This window comes from Heptranchias perlo, unplaced genomic scaffold (genome assembly GCF_035084215.1).
Source record: "Heptranchias perlo isolate sHepPer1 unplaced genomic scaffold, sHepPer1.hap1 HAP1_SCAFFOLD_612, whole genome shotgun sequence".
NCBI classification, from domain to species: domain Eukaryota; kingdom Metazoa; phylum Chordata; class Chondrichthyes; order Hexanchiformes; family Hexanchidae; genus Heptranchias; species Heptranchias perlo.
Genome location: NW_027139636.1, coordinates 5,001 through 25,363, shown reverse-complemented (window position 1 = coordinate 25,363; position 20,363 = coordinate 5,001). Strand labels below are relative to the sequence as shown.

General features: G+C 52.8%; 1 protein-coding gene across 1 annotated transcript in view; it reads right to left on the bottom strand.

Annotated features, from left to right (window-relative positions):
- Positions 1-20,363, bottom strand: part of LOC137317333 (kremen protein 2-like) — a gene marked incomplete at its 5' end in the record, with an annotated part of 29,811 nt that overhangs the window by 9,435 nt on the left and 13 nt on the right. Inside the window, 6 exons of the mRNA XM_067980745.1 lie at positions 2,136-2,468; positions 4,953-5,106; positions 8,262-8,386; positions 11,006-11,097; positions 13,985-14,150; positions 20,337-20,363. The exon at positions 20,337-20,363 is cut by the window's right edge and continues 13 nt beyond it. Coding sequence (XP_067836846.1) covers positions 2,136-2,468; positions 4,953-5,106; positions 8,262-8,386; positions 11,006-11,097; positions 13,985-14,150; positions 20,337-20,363 — 897 coding nt within the window. The remainder of the gene's footprint in view (positions 1-2,135; positions 2,469-4,952; positions 5,107-8,261; positions 8,387-11,005; positions 11,098-13,984; positions 14,151-20,336) is intronic.

Below are 20,363 nucleotides of genomic sequence, written 5' to 3'. Positions count from 1 at the left end.
CGGCCTGGGAGTGTTTGACGGGACAGTGTCGAGGGAGCTTTACTCTGCATCGAACCCTGCACCTGCCCTGGGAGTGTTTGATGGGACAGTGTAGAGGGAGCTTTACTCTGTATCTAACCCTGTGTCTGCCCTGGGAGTGTTTGACGGGACAGTGTAGAGGGAGCTTTACTCTGTATCTAACCCTGTACCTGCCCTGGGAGTGTTTGATGGGACGGTGTGGAGGGAGCTTTACTCTGTATCTAACCCTGTACCAGCCCTGGGAGTGTTTGATGGGACAGTGTAGAGGGAGCTTTACTCTGTATCTAACCCTGTACCTGCCCCGGGAGTGATTGATGGGACAGTGTAGAGGGAGCTTTACTCTGTATCTAACCCTGTACCTGCCCTGGGAGTGTTTGACGGGACAGTGTAGAGAGAGCTTTACTCTGTATCTAACCCTGTACCTGCCCTGTGAGTGTTTGATGGGACAGTGTAGAGGGAGCTTTACTCTGTATCTAACCCTGTACCTGCCCCTGGGAGTGTTTGATGGGACAGTGTAGAGAGAGCTTTACTCTGTATCTAACCCTGTACCTGCCCTGTGAGTGTTTGATGGGACAGTGCAGAGGGAGCTTTACTCTGTATCTCACCCTGTACCTGCCCTGGGAGTGTTTGACAGGACAGTGTAGAGGGAGCTTTACTCTGTATCTCACCCTGTACCTGCCCTGGGAGTGTTTGACGGGACAGTGTAGAGGGAGCTTTACTCTGTATCTAACCCTGTACCTGCCCTGGGAGTGTTTGATGGGACAGTGTAGAGGGAGCTTTACTCTGTATCTAACCCTGTCCCTGCCCTGGGAGTGTTTGATGGGACAGTGTAGAGGGAGCTTTACTCTGTATCTAACCCTGTACCTGCCCTGGGAGTGTTTGATGGGACAGTGTAGAGGGAGCTTTACTCTGTATCTAACCCTGTACCTGCCCCGGGAGTGATTGATGGGACAGTGTAGTGGGAGCTTTACTCTGTATCTAACCCTGTACCTGCCCCGGGAGTGTTTGATGGGACAGTGTAGAGGGAGCTTTACTCTGTATCTAACCCTGTACCTGCCCTGGGAGTGTTTGATGGGACAGTGTAGAGGGAGCTTTACTCTGTATCTAACCCTGTACCTGCCCCGGGAGTGATTGATGGGACAGTGTAGAGGGAGCTTTACTCTGTATCTAACCCTGTACCTGCCCCGGGAGTGATTGATGGGACAGTGTAGAGGGAGCTATACTCTGTATCTAACCCTGTACCTGCCCTGGGAGTGTTTGATGGGACAGTGTAGAGGGAGCTTTACTCCGTATCTAACCCTGTACCTGCCCTGGGAGTGTTTGATGGGACAGTGTAGAGGGAGCTTTACTCTGTATCTCACCCTGTACCTGCCCCGGGAGTGATTGATGGGACAGTGTAGAGGGAGTTTTACTCTGTATCTAACCCTGTACCTGCCCCGGGAGTGTTTGATGGGACAGTGTAGAGGGAGCTTTACTCTGTATCTAACCCTGTACCTGCCCTGGGAGTGTTTGATGGGACAGTGTAGAGGGAGCTTTACTCTGTATCTAACCCTGTCCCTGCCCTGGGAGTGTTTGACGGGACAGTGTAGAGGGAGCTTTACTCTGTATCTAACCCTGTACCTGCCCTGGGAGTGTTTGATGGGACAGTGTAGAGGGAGCTTTACTCTGTATCTAACCCTGTACCTGCCCTGGGAGTGATTGACGGGACAGTGTAGAGGGAGCTTTACTCTGTATCTAACCCTGTACCTGCCCTGGGAGTGTTTGATGGGACAGTGTAGAGGGAGCTTTACTCTGTATCTAACCCTGTACCTGCCCTGGGAGTGTTTGACGGGACAGTGTAGAGGGAGCTTTACTCTGTATCTAACCCTGTACCTGCCCTGGGAGTGTTTGATGGGACAGTGCAGAGGGAGCTTTACTCTGTATCTAACCCTGTACCTGCCCTGGGAGTGTTTGACGGGACAGTGTAGAGGGAGCTTTACTCTGTATCTAACCCTGTACCTGCCCTGGGAGTGTTTGATGGGACAGTGTAGAGGGAGCTTTACTCTGTATCTAACCCTGTACCTGCCCTGGGAGTGTTTGACGGGACAGTGTAGAGGGAGCTTTACTCTGTATCTAACCTTTGAAGATCAGGGCGAACCCCTGATCGTGAAGTATCTGGTCAGATGTGAAGGTGACGATGAGGTAGTCGGTGAGAAAGACCAGGCTCTTGCTCGGCCTCTGATACCCGTTGTAAGTTGCCAGGACCCGTTTGGTCCTCCCGTCTCGGATGTCCACCCGATCGTTCCGGTCCCGAATCTCGAAGAGGCGGAAGTCCAGTTCCACCTGCCCCGATCCTGGGGGTCTCAGGGTCCAGCTGCAGTTACTGTCAGGCCCGTAATCGTCTGGGAAGTTGGGGGAGTAGATCACCCCCTCAGTCCTCGAAGAGTTACCCTGGCAGGCCCCCACCGACACTGTGGGTGGGAGGGGGAGAGAGAAGAGGTCATCAGGAACGTGAGGACCCTCTGGTGAGGGGTTTAGACCCTCGCACGGCCCTCCCTCTCCCCTCCCTCCCTCTCCCCTCCCTCCCTCCTCTCCCCCTATCCTTCTCCTCTCTCCTCCCCCTATCCTTCTCCTCTCCCCCTCTCCTCCCCCTCTCCTCCCCCTCTCCCTCTCTCCTCCCCCCCTCTCCCCTCCCTCTTCTCCCCCTATCCTCCTCTCCCCCTCTCCTTCTCCTCTCTCCTCCCCCTCTCCTTCTCCTCTCCCCCTCTCCTCCCCCTCTCCTTCTCCTCTCCCCCTCTCCTCCCCCTCTCCTCCTCTCCTCCCCCTCTCCTTCTCCCCTCCCCCCCTCTCCTCCCCCTATCCTTCTCCTCTCCCCCTCTCCTCCCCCTCTCCTCCTCTCCTCCCCCTCTCCTTCTCCCCTCCCCCCCTCTCCCCTCCCTCTTCTCCCCCTATCCCCCTATCCTTCTCCTCTCTCCTCCCCCTCTCCTTCTCCTCCCCCTCTCCTTCTCCTCTCTCCTCCCCCTCTCCTTCTCCTCTCCCCCTCTCCTCCCCCTATCCTTCTCCTCTCCCCCTCTCCTCCCCCTATCCTTCTCCTCTCCCCCTCTCCTCCCCCTCTCCTCCTCTCCTCCCCCTCTCCTTCTCCCCTCCCCCCCTCTCCCCTCCCTCCTCTCCCCCTATCCTCCTCTCCCCCTCTCCTTCTCCTCTCCCCCTCTCCTTCTCCTCTCCCTCCTGCTCTCCCCCTCTCCTCACCCCCTTTCCTCTCCCCCTCACCTCATCCCTCCCTCTTCGCCCCACCCTCCTCGCCCCCTCTCCTCGCCCCTCACTCCTCTCCCCCTCTCCTCACCCCCCCTCCTCTCCTCCTCTCCTCTCCCCCCCTCTCCCCCTTCTCTCCTCTCCTCTCCTCTCCCCTCACCCCGTCCCTCCTCTCCCCCCTCTCCTCTCCCTCCTCCTCTCCTCTCCCCCCTTCTGCCCCTTCTCTCCTCTCCTCCTCCTCTCCTCTCCCCCTCTCCTCCTCCTGTCCTCTCCCCCTCTCCTCTCCCCTCCTCCTCTCCTCTCCCCCTCTCCTCCTCCTCTCCTCTCCCCCTCTCCTCCCCCTCCTCCCCATCCCTCCTCCCACGCTCCCGCTCCCTCCTGCCCCGAAGGTAATGACTCTCCCCGGGAGGAACGGGCCCCTCACCCACAGGCCCGGACAGGGAGGGTCAGCTGGGCAGGGAGAGCACCACAATCCACACCAATCGGGCCCTCGTCTGATGTCCAAATTCACTCACACTCGGACACGCTCACTCTCACACCAGACACGCTCACACTCACACCCACTCCTCTGTCCTTCTCCTCTTCCCCTCTCCTCTCTCCCCCACACGCACTCACACTCACACCCAGTCACACTCACACCCAGTCACACTCACACCCAGATGCACTCACACTCACCCAGACACACTCACACTCACACCAGACACGCTCACACTCACCCCCAGACATGCTCACACTCAGACACACTCACACCCAGTCACACTCACACTCAAACCCAGTCACATTCACACTCAGACACACTCACACTCACACCAGACATGCTCACACTCAGACACACTCACACACACACCCAGTCACACTCACACTCACACACACTCACACTCAAACCCAGTCACATTCACACCCAGTCACACACACATTCACACCCAGACGCACTCACACTCAAACCCAGTCACATTCACACTCAGACAGGCCCACACTCACACCCAGACATGCTCACACTCACACACACTCACACCCAATCACACTCACACCCAGACACACACACTCACACTCAGACACATTCACACTCAGCATATTCACACTCAGCATATTCACACTCATGCTCAGACACAGTCACACTCAGACGCATTCACACTCACAGTCAGACACACACACTCAGAAATAGTAGCAGTCACGCTCAGACACACACACCGAGACACACACACTCACCCTCAGGCATACTCACACTCAGACATACTCACACTCACACCCAGACACACTCACACTCAGACACACTCACACTCACACCCAGACACTCACACCCAGACACACTCACACTCAGACATCCTCACTCTCAGACACACTCACTCACCCCAGACACACTCACTCACACTCTGACACACACTCACACACACAAACACACAGACTCACACATACTCAGACACTCACACTCAGACACATTCGCATTCAGACACTCTCACACTCACACTCAGACATACTCACACTCACACACACCAACACTCAGACACACTCACTCACATACACCCAACCACAGATACAAACTTTCCAGCAGGACTCACTGGACATTGATCGGGAGCAGAGCCTGGGCCTTTCCTGCTCAGTGTGAGGGGCTCAGTCCCACCCCGGGGGGAGATCAGCTCACTCAGTACAGGCCGGGGATGGAGCCTGGGCCTTTCCTGCTCCTATTGGGGGAGCCTCCTCACCATCGTATATCCCGATGCGCCCGTCTCCGCCGCACAGCTCGCTGGACTTGCCGAAGCAAACCTGGTCACACTCGACCGCGCTCACCCGCTTCTCCTCACTGAGGTCCACGTCGTTACCACAGAAACAGGCATACCCGGCCTCAACACCTGCATACTGACAACAGGGGAGAGTCAGTCAGAGCCGGTACACCAGCACACACTCACACACAGAGACACTCACACTCACACACTCACACTCACACACAGAGACACTCACACTCACACACAGAGACACTCACACACAGAGACACTCACACACTCACACAGAGACACTCACACACACTCACACACAGAGACACACTCACTGACACACTCACACACACACACTCACACAGAGACACTCACACAGAGACACTCACTCACACTCACACACTCACACACAGACACTCACTGACACACTCACACTCACACACAGAGACACTCACTGACACACTCACACACACACACTCACACATAGACACTCACTGACACACTCACACTCACACACAGAGACACTCACTGACACACTCACACACACACACTCACACATAGACACTCACTGACACACTCACACTCACACACAGAGACACTCACTGACACACTCACACTCACACACAGAGACACACTCACTGACACACTCACACACTCACACTCACACACAGAGACACACTCACTGACACACTCACACACACACACTCACACACAGAGACACTCACACACACACACTCACACACAGAGACACTCACTGACACACTCACATTCACACACACACACACAGAGACACTCACACACACACACACACTCACACACAGAGACACTCACTGACACACTCACATTCACACACAGAGACACACTCACTGACACACTCACACTCACACACAAACACACACTGACACACACACACACAGACACACACACAGAGACACACTCACACACAGAGACACTCACACTGACACACTCACACACACACACTCACACACACACACAGACACTCATTGACACACTCACACAGAGACACTCACACTGACACACTCACACAGAGAGACACTCACTGACACACACACACACAGAGACACTCACTGACACACACACACACACAGACACTCACTGACACACTCACACACACACACACACTCACATAGACACTCACACACACACACACACAGACACTCACACACACACACACACAGAGACACTCACACTGACACACTCACACACTCACACACAGAGACACTCACTGACACACTCACACAGAGACACTCACTGACACACTCACACACACACACACACACACAGACACACTCACACTGACACACACACTCACACACACACACTCACACACAGAGACACTCACTGACACACTCACACTCACACACACTCACACTGACACACTCACACTCGCACACACACACACTCACACACATAGACACTCACACTGACACACACACACTCACACACACACACTCACACACAGAGACACTCACTGACACACTCACACACACACACTCACATAGTCATTCACACACACACTCACATAGACACACTCACACTCACACACACACACTCACACACCGAGACACTCACACTGACACACTCACACACAGAGACACTCACACTGACACACTCACACACAGAGACACTCACACTGACACACTCACACACAGAGACACTCACACTGACACACTCAGACACAGAGACACTCACACTGACACACTCACACACAGAGACACTCACACTGACACACTCACACACAGAGACACTCACACTCACACACTCACACACAGAGACACTCACACTCACACACACACACTCAGAGACACTCACACACACACACACAGACACACTCACACTGACACACTCACACTGACACACTCACAGAGACACACTCACAGAGACACACTCACACTGACACACTCACACACACACACACTCACACACAGAGACACTCACACACACACACACAGACACACACTGACACACTCACACAGAGACACTCACACTGACACACACACACACACTCACAGAGACACTCATACAGACACACAGAGACACACACACACTGACACACTCACACTGACACACTCACACTGACACACTCACACTGACACACTGACACACAGAGACACTCACACTGACACACTCACACACAGAGACACTCACACTGACACACTCACACACACACACACTGACACACTCACACACACAGACACACTCACACACACTGACACACTCACACACTGGCACACACACACTGGCACACACACACTGGCACACTCACACCCACACACTGACATACACACACACTGACACACTCACATTCACCCATGCTGACACACACACACGCTGACACACACACACATGCTGACACACTCACACACACTGACACACACATTAACACACACACACGCTGACATATACACACACATTAACACACTCACATGCTGACACACTCACACTGACACACTCGCTTGCACTCACAAACACTCACTCACACACTGACACACACACTTACACACGCACTGACACACACACATACACTGACATATTGACACACACACAGTTCACACACTGACACATGCACACACTCACACACACACACACACTCACACACACACACACTGGCACATTCACAAACACATGGACACACTGACACACTCACATGTGCACACACTGAAACACTCACATACTGACACACTCACACCTGCACACACTGACACTGACACACTCATACACTGACACTCGCACATACTGACAAGCACATACTGACTGACGCACACACACGCACACTGATGCACTCACACACGCATGCACTGACTGAGGCACACATGCACACACTCACACACTTACACACTCACACATGGAGATTCACACACACATTCACTCACGCACACATTCAGATACAGCATGCAGTCACACATGCACATGCACACACATGGAAACATGCATGTGCATGCACACACACACTCATGCATGCACACACTTGCACTCACACACATGTGCCACAGGCACACATGCATGCACTCACCACACATGAACTCACACATACAAGCACTCACACACGCACAAATACACACAAACATGCACACACACCTGTGCGCACACACGCACACCCACGTGCACACACACAAATGCACACGCGCGTGTGCGCACACACGCACAGTTGCATGCATACAAGCACACTCATGTCCACACACACACACACACACAGACACACACCCACATGCACGCACACAGACGTGTGCACGCTCACAACTGCAAGTGTGCACACCCTGTCGCTCCTGGAGTTCTTACCTTGTAACCTTTCTTCCGACAGAAACGGATGCAGACCTGGACGGTGAGCTTGGTGGAGGTGCCACTGCTGCCGCTGAGAGCAGGCGGATTCCCCGAGTCCAAGAAACAGCCCACGTAGCCGGGCACTGCCGGGATCAGAGCACAGGGAGAGAGGCGGTGAGGACAGGCCCGACTGTCACCGTGTTACACACAACACACAGCAACATTCACAACATACCCTGGGGTGGGGAGGGGGCTCGGGCTGGGATCACTGTCGAGAAGCCTGAGTGAGTGTGAGTCGAGGACGTGTGCGTGTGGGAAAGAGTGTGTGAGCGAGTGTGTTTGTGAGTGAGTGTGCAAGTGTGAGTGAGTGTGTTTGTGAGTGAGTGTGTTTGTGAGTGAGTGTGCAGGTGTGAGTGAGTGTGTTTGTGAGTGAGTGTGCAAGTGTGTTTGTGAGTGAGTGTGCAAGTGTGTTTGTGAGTGAGTGTGCAAGTGCGAGTGAGTGTGTTTGTGAGTGAGTGTGCAGGTGTGAGTGAGTGTGTTTGTGAGTGAGTGTGCAATGGTGTGTGAATGTGAGATGAAGAAGTGTGAGCGAGTGTTTTTGTGAGTGAGTGTGCAAGTGTGAGTGAGTGTGTTTGTGAGTGAGTGTGTTTGTGAGTGAGTGTGCAGGTGTGAGTAAGTGTGTTTGTGAGTGTGAAAGTGCAAGTGAGTGTGTTTGTGAGTGAGTGTGCAGGTGTGAGTGAGTGTGTTTGTGAGTGAGTGTGCAATGGTGCGTGAATGTGAGATGAAGAAGTGTGAGCGAGTGTTTTTGTGAGTGAGTGTGCAAGTGTGAGTGAGTGTGAGTTGAGGAAGTGTGCATGAGGGAGAGAGTGTGTGAGCGATTGTGTTTGTGAGTGAGTGTGTAAGAGTGAGTGCGAGAGTGAGTGTGCACGTGTACACGTGAGAAAGTGTGTGAGAAAGTGTGTATGTGTGTGAGTTTGCAAGTATGTGCGTGAGCATGAGTGTGCATGTGTGTGTGAGAGTGCAAGCGTGTGTGTGAAAGTGCGTGTGTCTGTGTGCAAGTGTGTGGGCAAGCGCGAGTGTGTAAGTGTGCGTGCAAGTGTGTGAGAGCGGGCGTGTGAGCAACTGGGTTTGAGAGCCCGGGCGCAAGTACGTGCGAGTGAGTGCATTTGTGAGTGCGTGTGCAAGGGTGAGTGTGAGAATGAGTGTGTGCACGAGTGAATAAGCGTGTCAGTGAGGGCGTCAGTCAGTGGGCGTGTGAGTGAGCGAATATGTGCGTCCCTGAGGGCGTCAGTCAGCGTGTGTTTGAGTGAGTGTGCGCGCCCGTGTCTGAGAGTGTGTGTGTGCAATTGTGACCGTGCGATTGTACACGTGTCAAGAGCCACAGAAACATGGGTTCATGGAGTGCCTTTAAAATGGAGTACAAGTGCAGAAGGGGCTTCAGGGAGGAGGACACGAGATCCAGGGAGGAGATAGTGGGGCCGTCTTTGCTCTAACGCCCAGGATGATCCCTGGAATAGTGACAAGTTTGGGCAGAGGTGCACGAGGCCAGTAATGCTCGAAGTGGTCCAGCCAGATGTGGTAATGGACGGCCAAACCAGCTGTGGACCAGATAGACGAGGGCAGCTCGCAGTGGGGGCCTCAGGCAGGCCGTACGCTCCCTTTTGGCAAAATATGACGGGTCGTCACACCTGTTTCAGGGGTTGGCACTGCCCGCTGATCTTTTGGCCTTCACCAACATGGCGGCTGGCGCACATCTGGCTGGTAACGTGCACGCGTCTCCTGCCCGCCATGTTGGGGGCGTAGGAGGACGGTTAGCGCCCAGAAAACGGGCACTGCCGAGTCCCAGTACTGAGGGAGCGCCGCACTGTCGGAGGGTCGGTACTGAGGGAGCGCCGCACTGTCGGAGGGTCGGTACTGAGGGAGCGCCGCACTGTCGGAGGGTCGGTACTGAGGGAGCGCCGCACTGTCGGAGGGTCGGTACTGAGGGAGCGCCGCACTGTCGGAGGGTCGGTACTGAGGGAGCGCCGCACTGTCGGAGGGTCGGTACTGAGGGAGCGCCGCACTGTCGGAGGGTCGGTACTGAGGGAGCGCCGCACTGTCGGAGGGTCGGTACTGAGGGAGCGCCGCACTGTCGGATGGTCGGTACTGAGGGAGCGCCGCACTGTCGGAGGGTCCGTACTGAGGGAGCGCCGCACTGTCGGAGGGTCAGTACTGAGGGAGCGCCGCACCGTCGGAGGGTCAGTACTGAGGGAGCGCCGCACCGTCGGAGGGTCAGTACTGAGGGAGCGCCGCACTGTCGGAGGGTCAGTACTGAGGGAGCGCCGCACTGTCGGAGGGTCAGTACTGAGGGAGCGCCGCACTGTCGGAGGGTCAGTACTGAGGGAGCGCTGCACTGTCGGAGGTGCCGTCTTTCGGATGAGACGTTAAACCGAGGGCCCCGTCTGCCCTCTCAGGTGAACGTAAAATCCCACGGCCACTATTGGAAGAAGAGCAGGGGGGAGTTCTCCCCGGTGTCCTGGGGCTGATATTTATCCCTCAACCAACATCACCAATAAAAACAGATGATCTGGTGATTTTCTCATTTCTGTTTGTGGGATCTTGCTGTGCGCAAATTCGCTCCTACGTTACTGCAGTGACTACACTTCAAAAGTACTTCATTGGCTGTAAAGCGCTTTGGGACATCCTGAGGTCATAAAAGGTGCTCTAGAAATGGGAGATCTTTCTTTTCTTTGTGGCAGGACTCTGGATTAAGAGCTACTCACTGCTACAGCTCGGGATGCTGCAGTATTTCCAGTAAATCCCTTCCTCGTTCTCCGAGACGTAGCACCAGGGCTGGACGTCCCCATCTGGATTGCTGTGGAACATGGAAAAGCATCAATGCAGGAGATCCGGTGGCCATGGGCTTCCTGGGGATCGGGGAGATACAGCAGGGATATCCGGGGATTGGGGAGATACAGGCGGGATATCTGGGGATTGGGGAGATACTGGAGGGATATCCAGGGATTGGGGAGATACAGCAATGATATTCAGTGATTGGGGAGATACAGGATGGATATCCAGGGATTAAGGAGATACAATACGATATCCAGGGATTGGGGAGATACAGGAGGGATATCCAGGGATTGGGGAGATACAGCAATGATATTCAGTGATTGGGGAGATACAGGATGGATATCCAGGGATTGGGGAGCTACAGGAGGGATATCCAGGGATTGGGGAGATACAGGTGGGATATTCAGGGATTGGAGAGATACAGCAGGCATATCCAGGGATTGGGGAGATACAGGAGGGATATCCAGGGATTGGGGAGATACAATACAATATCCAGGAATTGGGGAGATACAGGAGGGATATCCAGGGATTGGGGAGATACAGGAGGGATATCCAGGGATTGGGGAGATACAGGAGGGATATCCAGGGATTGGGGAGATACAGCAATGATATTCAGTGATTGGGGAGATACAGGAGGGATATCCAGGGATTGGGGAGATACAGGTGGGATATTCAGGGATTGGAGAGATACAGCAGGCATATCCAGGGATTGGGGAGATACAGGAGGGATATCCAGGGATTGGGGAGATACAATACAATATCCAGGAATTGGGGAGATACAATACGATATCCAGGAATTAGGGACATACAGGAGGGATATCCAGGGATTGGGGAGATACAGGAGGGATATCCAGGGATTGGGGAGATACAGGAGGGATATCCAGGAATTAAGGAGATACAGGAGGGATATCCAGGAATTAAGGAGATACAGGAGGGATATCCAGGAATTAAGGAGATACAGGAGGGATATCCAGGAATTAAGGAGATACAGGAGGGATATCCAGGAATTAAGGAGATACAGGAGGGACATCCAGGAATTAAGGAGATACAGGAGGGATATCCAGGAATTAAGGAGATACAGGAGGGATATCCAGGAATTAAGGAGATACAGGAGGGATATCCAGGAATTAAGGAGATACAGGAGGGATATCCAGGAATTAAGGAGATACAGGAGGGATATCCAGGAATTAAGGAGATACAGGAGGGATATCCAGGAATTAAGGCGATACAGCAACCTCTCCACTTAGAAGTACAGGCACCCAAATGGACAATTTTTTCCCAATACTATCGCGGAGCATTGCTGTCAGCCACTTTAAAACAGTTGCGATAAACTATCAGACAAAGCAAGACATTAATACGGTCCAGGGACATTTCAAGACCTTGGAGTCTCCAGAGGGCAGCGAGGGACCATAGATTGGACCTCACCCCATCCAACTCCGGAGGGTAGGTAGGAATCTCAGATAGGCCTCCAAGAAGAGGAGCTCCATGGGAAGGAAGGCACAAAGGATAGTGTAGGAACATAGGAATATGGGAATATGGGAATGTGGGAATATAGCAATATGGGAATATAGGAATATGGGAATATAGCAATATGGGAACACGGGAATATGGGAATATGGGAATATAGGAATATGGGAATATGGGAATATGGGAATGTGGGAATATAGCAATATGGGAATATAGGAATATGGGAATATAGCAATATGGGAATACGGGAATATGGGAATATGGGAATATGGGAATATGGGAATATAGGAATATGGGAATGTGGGAATATGGGAATACGGGAATATGGGAATATGGGAATATAGGAATGTGGGAATACAGGAATATGGGAATACGGGAAGATAGGAATATGGAAATATGGGAATATGGGAATATAGCAATATGGGAATACGGGAATATGGGAATATAGGAATGTGGGAATACAGGAATATGGGAATACGGGAAGATAGGAATATGGAAATATGGGAATATGGGAATTTCGGAATACGGGAATGTGGGAATATGGGAATGTGGTAATACGGGAATATAGGAATATGGAAATATGGGAATATGGGAATTTAGGAATACGGGAATGTGGGAATATGGGAATGTGGGAATACGGGAATATAGCAATATGGGAATATAGGAATATGGGAATATGGGAATATAGGAATACGGGAATACGGGAATATAGCAATACGGGAAGATAGGAATATGGGAATTTAGGAATACGAGAATGTGGGAATATAGGAATAAACAGACTTAAGAATATGGGAATATAGGAACACAGGGATATAGGGTGATAGGAAAATAGGCACAGGAGGAGGCCATTCAGCCCCTTGAGCCTGTTCCACCATTCAATCAGCTCTTGACTGACTTGTATCTTAACCCCATCGACCTGCCTTGGTTCCATAACCCTTAATCCCCTCACCCAACAAAAATCGATCAATCTCAGTTTAGAAATTTCCAATTGACCCCCCGGCCTCCACGACTTTTTGGGAGAAGAGTTCCAGATTCCCACTCCCCCTTTGTGTGAAGAAATGCTTCCTGAACGGCCTGGCTCTAATTTTAAGGTTCTGCCCCTCCTTGTTCTGGACTCTCCCCCCACCAGAGGAAATAGTTTCTCTCTCTATCTACCCCATCGAATCCTTCAATCATCTCAAACACCACGATTAGATTCCCCCCCCCACTTAATCTTCTAAACTCGAGGGAACACAAGCCGAGTCTGTGCGACCTCTCCTCGTAATTTAACCCTTCTAGCCCCCCCGGTTATCGTTCTGGTGACTCTGCGCAGCCCCCACTCCGAGGCCAATATAGCCTCCTCGAGGTGCGGTGCCCAGAACTGAACGCAGTCTCTCCAGATGGGGGTCTGGCCAGAGCTTTATATATGACTAAATCTAAATGGCCACCAAACAGTTACTGACCGACAATAATTGTGGTTGCCGAGGCCCCACTCTCCACCCGGATACTTGATGGTATTGTAGATGTGTTGGTATGTCTGGTTCCAGTACAGGCATGGTTTACCATTAACCACCGACGTCTGGTTCTGGTCACCTCGGTAATCGGCGCCGTTCACTCGGAAACACTCGGAAATTTCTAGAAAGGAGAAAGGAGAAACCTCATCGTACTCAACGCTCAAGTCTATCATGTGGCACTTCATCAAACGCCTTTTGAAAGTCCAGATACATTACATCTACCGCACTGCTCTTATCGACCCTCTCCGTTACTTCATCAGATTAGTCAAACATGATTTTCCTTTAAGAAATCCATGCTGACTTTCATTTATTAATCCACATTGTACCGTGTGCCAAATAATTTTGTCGTGGATTATTGTCTCTAAGAGTTTCCCCGCCACTGACATTGGGCTGAGTGGCCTGAAATTGGGATTATCCCTCTCCCCTTTTGCATACATAAATGCACACAGACATATATACATAAACATACATAGGGGAGAGTGTACACAGGCTGTGGGAGGAGATTAAATGGGTGGGGAGAGTCCATGATAGGGGAGAGTGTAGATGGGCTGTGGGAGGAGATTAAATGGGTGGGGAGAGTCCATGATAGGGGAGAGTGTACATGGGCTGTGGGAGGAGATTAAATGGGTGGGGAGAGTCCATGATTGGGGAGAGTGTACATGGGCTGTGGGGGGAGATTAAATGGGTGGGGAGAGTCCATGATAGGGGAGAGTGTACATGGGCTGTGGGAGGAGATTAAATGGGTGGGGAGAGTCCATGATAGGGGAGAGTGTAGATGGGCTGTGGGAGGAGATTAAATGGGAAGCATCTTTCTGTGCTGTATGATTCTATGATTCTGTGCATGTGTGTGTATGTTTATGTGTTTGTGTGTGTCTGTCTGTGTGTGTGTCTGTACGTGTGTGTGTCTGTATGTGTGTGCCTGTGTGTGTGTGTCTCCGTATGTGTGTGCCTGTGTGTGTGTTTGTGTGCCTGCGTGTGTCCATGTGTGTGTATATGCGTCTCTGTATGTGTCTGTGTTTTTTTTTATTCGTTCACGGGATGTGGGCGTCGCTGGCAAGGCCGGCATTTATTGCCCATCCCTAAGAGGGCAATTAAGAATCAACCACATTGCTGTGGGTCTGGAGTCACATATAGGCCAGACCGGGTAAGGACGGCAGGTTTCCTGTGTGTGTGTCTCTGTGTGTGTGTCCGTGTGTGTCTCTGTGTGAATGTCTGTGTATGTGTGTGTGTGTTAGTGTGTCTGTGTGAGTGTATGTCTCTGTGTGTATGTCTATGCGTGTTAGTGTGTGTGTCCGTGTATGTGTGTTTCTGTGTGTCTATGTGTGTGTGTCTCTGTGTTAGTGTGTCTGTGTGTGTGTGTCTGTGTGTGTGTGTCTGTGTGTGTGTGTGTCTCTGTGTTAGTGTGTCTGTGTGTGTGTGTCTGTGTGTGTGTGTCTGTGTGTGTGTGTCTGTGTGTGTGTGTGTGTCTGTGTGTGTGTGTCTCTGTGTTAGTGTCTCTGTGTGCGTGTGTCCGTGTGTCTCTGTGTGTCCGTGTGTCTCTGTGTGTCCGTGTGTCTCTGTGTGTCCGTGTGTCTCTGTGTGTCCGTGTGTCTCTGTGTGTCCGTGTGTCTCTGTGTGTCCGTGTGTCTCTGTGTGTGTGTCTCTGTGTCCGTGTGTCTCTGTGTGTCCGTGTGTCTCTGTGTGTGTGTCTCTGTGTCCGTGTGTCTCTGTGTGTCCGTGTGTCTCTGTGTGTCCGTGTGTCTCTGTGTCCGTGTGTCTCTCTGTGTCCGTGTGTCTCTCTGTGTCCGTGTGTCCCTGTGTGTCCGTGTGTCTCTCTGTGTCCGTGTGTCTCTCTGTGTCCGTGTGTCTCTGTGTGTCCGTGTGTCTCTGTGTGTCCGTGTGTCTCTCTGTGTCCGTGTGTCTCTGTGTGTCCGTGTGTCTCTGTGTCCGTGTGTCTCTGTGTCCGTGTGTCTCTCTGTGTCCGTGTGTCTCTCTGTGTCCGTGTGTCTCTCTGTGTCCGTGTGTCTCTCTGTGTCCGTGTGTCTCTCTGTGTCCGTGTGTCTCTCTGTGTCCGTGTGTCTCTCTGTGTCCGTGTGTCTCTCTGTGTCCGTGTGTCTCTGTGTGTCCGTGTGTCTCTCTGTGTCCGTGTGTCTCTCTGTGTCCGTGTGTCTCTGTGTCCGTGTGACTCTGTGTGTCCGTGTGTCTCTGTGTCTGTGTGACTCTGTGTGTCCGTGTGTCTCTGTGTTAGTGTCTCTGTGTGTGTGTCTCTGTGTGTCCGTGTGTCTCTGTGTGTCCGTGTGTCTCTGTGTGTGTGTCTCTGTGTGTCCGTGTGTCCCTGTGTGTCCGTGTGTCTCTGTGTGTCCGTGTGTCCGTGTGTCTCTGTGTGTCCGTGTGTCTCTGTGTGTCCGTGTGTCTCTGTGTGTCCGTGTGTCTCTGTGTCCGTGTGTCTCTGTGTGTCCGTGTGTCTCTGTGTGTGTGTCTCTGTGTGTCCGTGTGTCTCTGTGTGTCCGTGTGTCTCTGTGTGTCCGTGTCTCTGTGTGTCCGTGTCTCTGTGTGTCAGTGTCTCTCTGTGTCCGTGTGTCTCTGTGTGTCCGTGTGTCTCTGTGTCCGTGTGTCTCTGTGTCCGTGTGTCTCTGTGTGTCCGTGTGTCTCTGTGTGTCAGTGTCTCTCTGTGTCCGTGTGTCTCTGTGTGTCTCTGTGTCCGTGTCTCTCTGTGTCCGTGTGTCTCTGTGTGTCCGTGTGTCTCTGTGTCCGTGTGTCTCTGTGTGTCCGTGTCTCTGTGTCCGTGTGTCTCTGTGTGTCCGTGTGTCTCTGTGTCCGTGTGTCTCTGTGTCCGTGTGTCTCTGTGTGTCCGTGTGTCTCTGTGTCCGTGTGTCTCTGTGTCCGTGTGTCTCTGTGTCCGTGTGTCTCTGTGTGTCCGTGTGTCTCTGTGTGTCCGTGTGTCTCTGTGTGTCCGTGTCTCTCTGTGTGTCCGTGTGTCTCTGTGTGTGTGTCTCTGTGTGTCCGTGTGTCTCTGTGTGTCCGTGTGTCTCTGTGTGTCCGTGTGTCTCTGTGTGTGTGTGTCTCTGTGTGTCCGTGTGTCTCTGCGTGTCCGTGTGTCTCTCTGTGTGTCCGTGTCTCTCTGTGTGTCCGTGTCTCTCTGTGTGTCCGTGTGTCTCTGTGTGTCCGTGTCTCTCTGTGTGTCCGTGTGTCTCTGCGTGTCCGTGTGTCTCTCTGTGTGTCCGTGTCTCTGTGTGTCCGTGTCTCTCTGTGTGTCCGTGTGTCTCTCTGCGTGTCCGTGTGTCTCTCTGTGTGTCCGTGTGTCTCTGTGTGTCCGTGTGTCTCTCTGTGTGTCCGTGTGTCTCTCTGTGTGTCCGTGTCTCTGTGTGTCCGTGTCTCTCTGTGTGTCCGTGTCTCTCTGTGTGTCCGTGTGTCTCTGTGTGTCCGTGTCTCTCTGTGTGTCCGTGTGTCTCTCTGTGTGTCCGTGTCTCTCTGTGTGTCCGTGTCTCTCTGTGTGTCCGTGTCTCTCTGTGTGTGTGTGTCTCTGTGTGTGTGTCTCTCTGTGTGTCCGTGTCTCTCTGTGTGTGTGTGTCTCTGTGTGTGTGTGTCTCTGTGTGTCCGTGTGTCTCTGTGTGTCCGTGTGTCTCTCTGTGTGTCCGTGTGTCTCTCTGTGTGTCCGTGTGTCTCTGTGTGTCCGTGTCTCTCTGTGTGTCCGTGTGTCTCTCTGTGTGTCCGTGTCTCTCTGTGTGTCCGTGTGTCTCTGTGTGTCCGTGTCTCTCTGTGTGTCCGTGTGTCTCTCTGCGTGTCCGTGTGTCTCTCTGTGTGTCCGTGTCTCTCTGTGTGTCCGTGTGTCTCTGTGTGTCCGTGTCTCTCTGTGTGTGTGTGTCTCTGTGTGTGTGTCTCTCTGTGTGTCCGTGTCTCTCTGTGTGTGTGTGTCTCTGTGTGTGTGTGTCTCTGTGTGTCCGTGTGTCTCTGTGTGTCCGTGTGTCTCTCTGTGTGTCCGTGTCTCTCTGTGTGTGTGTGTCTCTGTGTGTCCGTGTGTCTCTGTGTGTCCGTGTGTCTCTGTGTGTCCGTGTCTCTCTGTGTCCGTGTCTCTCTGTGTGTCCGTGTCTCTCTGTGTGTCCGTGTCTCTCTGTGTGTGTGTGTCTCTGTGTGTCCGTGTGTCTCTGTGTGTCCGTGTGTCTCTCTGTGTGTCCGTGTGTCTCTGTGTGTCCGTGTGTCTCTGTGTGTCCGTGTCTCTCTGTGTGTCCGTGTCTCTCTGTGTGTCCGTGTCTCTCTGTGTCCGTGTGTCTCTGTGTGTCCGTGTGTCTCTCTGTGTGTCCGTGTCTCTCTGTGTGTCCGTGTCTCTCTGTGTGTCCGTGTCTCTCTGTGTGTCCGTGTCTCTCTGTGTGTGTGTGTCTCTGTGTGTCCGTGTGTCTCTGTGTGTCCGTGTGTCTCTGTGTGTCCGTGTGTCTCTGTGTGTCCGTGTGTCTCTGTGTGTCCGTGTCTCTCTGTGTGTCCGTGTCTCTCTGTGTGTCCGTGTGTCTCTGTGTGTCCGTGTGTCTCTGTGTGTGTGTGTCTCTGTGTGTCCGTGTCTCTGTGTGTCCGTGTGTCTCTGTGTGTCCGTGTCTCTCTGTGTGTCCGTGTCTCTCTGTGTGTCCGTGTCTCTCTGTGTGTCCGTGTCTCTCTGTGTGTCCGTGTGTCTCTCTGTGTGTCCGTGTCTCTCTGTGTGTCCGTGTCTCTGTGTGTCCGTGTGTCTCTCTGTGTGTCCGTGTGTCTCTGTGTGTCCGTGTGTCTCTGTGTGTCCGTGTCTCTCTGTGTGTCCGTGTCTCTCTGTGTGTCCGTGTCTCTCTGTGTGTCCGTGTCTCTCTGTGTGTCCGTGTCTCTCTGTGTGTCCGTGTCTCTCTGTGTGTCCGTGTCTCTGTGTGTCCGTGTCTCTCTGTGTGTCCGTGTCTCTCTGTGTGTCCGTGTCTCTGTGTGTCCGTGTGTCTCTCTGTGTGTCCGTGTCTCTCTGTGTGTCCGTGTCTCTCTGTGTGTCCGTGTGTCTCTGTGTCCGTGTGTCTCTCTGTGTGTCCGTGTCTCTCTTTGTGTCCGTGTCTCTCTGTGTGTCCGTGTCTCTCTGTGTGTCCGTGTGTCCGTGTCTCTCCGTGTGTCCGTGTCTCTCTGTGTGTCCGTGTGTCTCTCTGCGTGTCCGTGTGTCTCTCTGTGTGTCCGTGTCTCTCTGTGTGTCCGTGTGTCTCTCTGTGTGTCCGTGTGTCTCTCTGTGTGTCCGTGTCTCTGTGTGTCCGTGTCTCTCTGTGTGTCCGTGTGTCTCTGTGTGTCCGTGTGTCTCTCTCTGTGTGTCCGTGTCTCTCTGTGTGTGTGTCTCTCTGTGTGTCCGTGTCTCTCTGTGTGTCCGTGTCTCTCTGTGTGTCCGTGTGTCTCTGTGTGTCCGTGTGTCTCTCTGTGTGTCCGTGTCTCTCCGTGTGTCCGTGTGTCTCTGTGTTTCTACATGTTGTAAACAATTTTACAACACCAAGTTATAGTCCAGCAATTTTATTTTAAATTCACAAGCTTTCGGAGATTTTCTCCTTCCTCAGGCAAATGTTTTGAATCTAAACATTTGCCTGAGGAAGGAGAAAATCTCCGAAAGCTTGTGAATTTAAAATAAAATTGCTGGACTATAACTTGGTGTTGTAAAATTGTTTACAATTGTCAACCCCAGTCCATCACCGGCATCTCCACATCATTTCTACATGTTATGAGAGCTCTGATTTAGCCCCTCTGCCCTCTTCACAGCACAAGCACAGGGGGCACAGGGATGTGGGGAATGAGGAGAGTGGGGAAGGTGTCAGCCACATGGCCTCTCGCCCCTCAGCAGCTGAGAGTCGCCCCGAGAATCCCTCCGAACCTCAGCCAGCAGGAGAGGGGGCTCCCCGGACCAGGATCGCCCAAGATAGAGGAGCACCTCAAAAGCAGTGAAGCTTTCCCTTCGAATGCAGCTCAGGGAGGATCCCTGGGGCACTGAGCACGGGAGAGACTTCATCTTTCAAGGCCTGGGAGTTCGTGCACTGCCGACAGACCAAATCCCCCGCCATCCTCTCCCCCGGTTAACCAATTCAGCACAGGCCCGAGACGGAGCCTGGGCCTTTCCTGACCTGTGTGTGGAGCTCGGGCCCACCCCGGGTGAGCTCAGCTCACTCGATCCACACTTGCAAAACTTGAAAGAGATTTGTTCAAAGGGGTTTTGGGTTTTGGAAGGGGGCCTCGTTCCCACAGGGGCCCGGCAGGCACTGGGCAAAGATCGTCAGTGTTTGATGTCTGCCTCTTTGTTTTATTACAACTCATAAAATATCCTTTAATCATTCTCCGCTTTAATGTAAGGGTCCTGGGAGCACGCCAGGATAGGGAG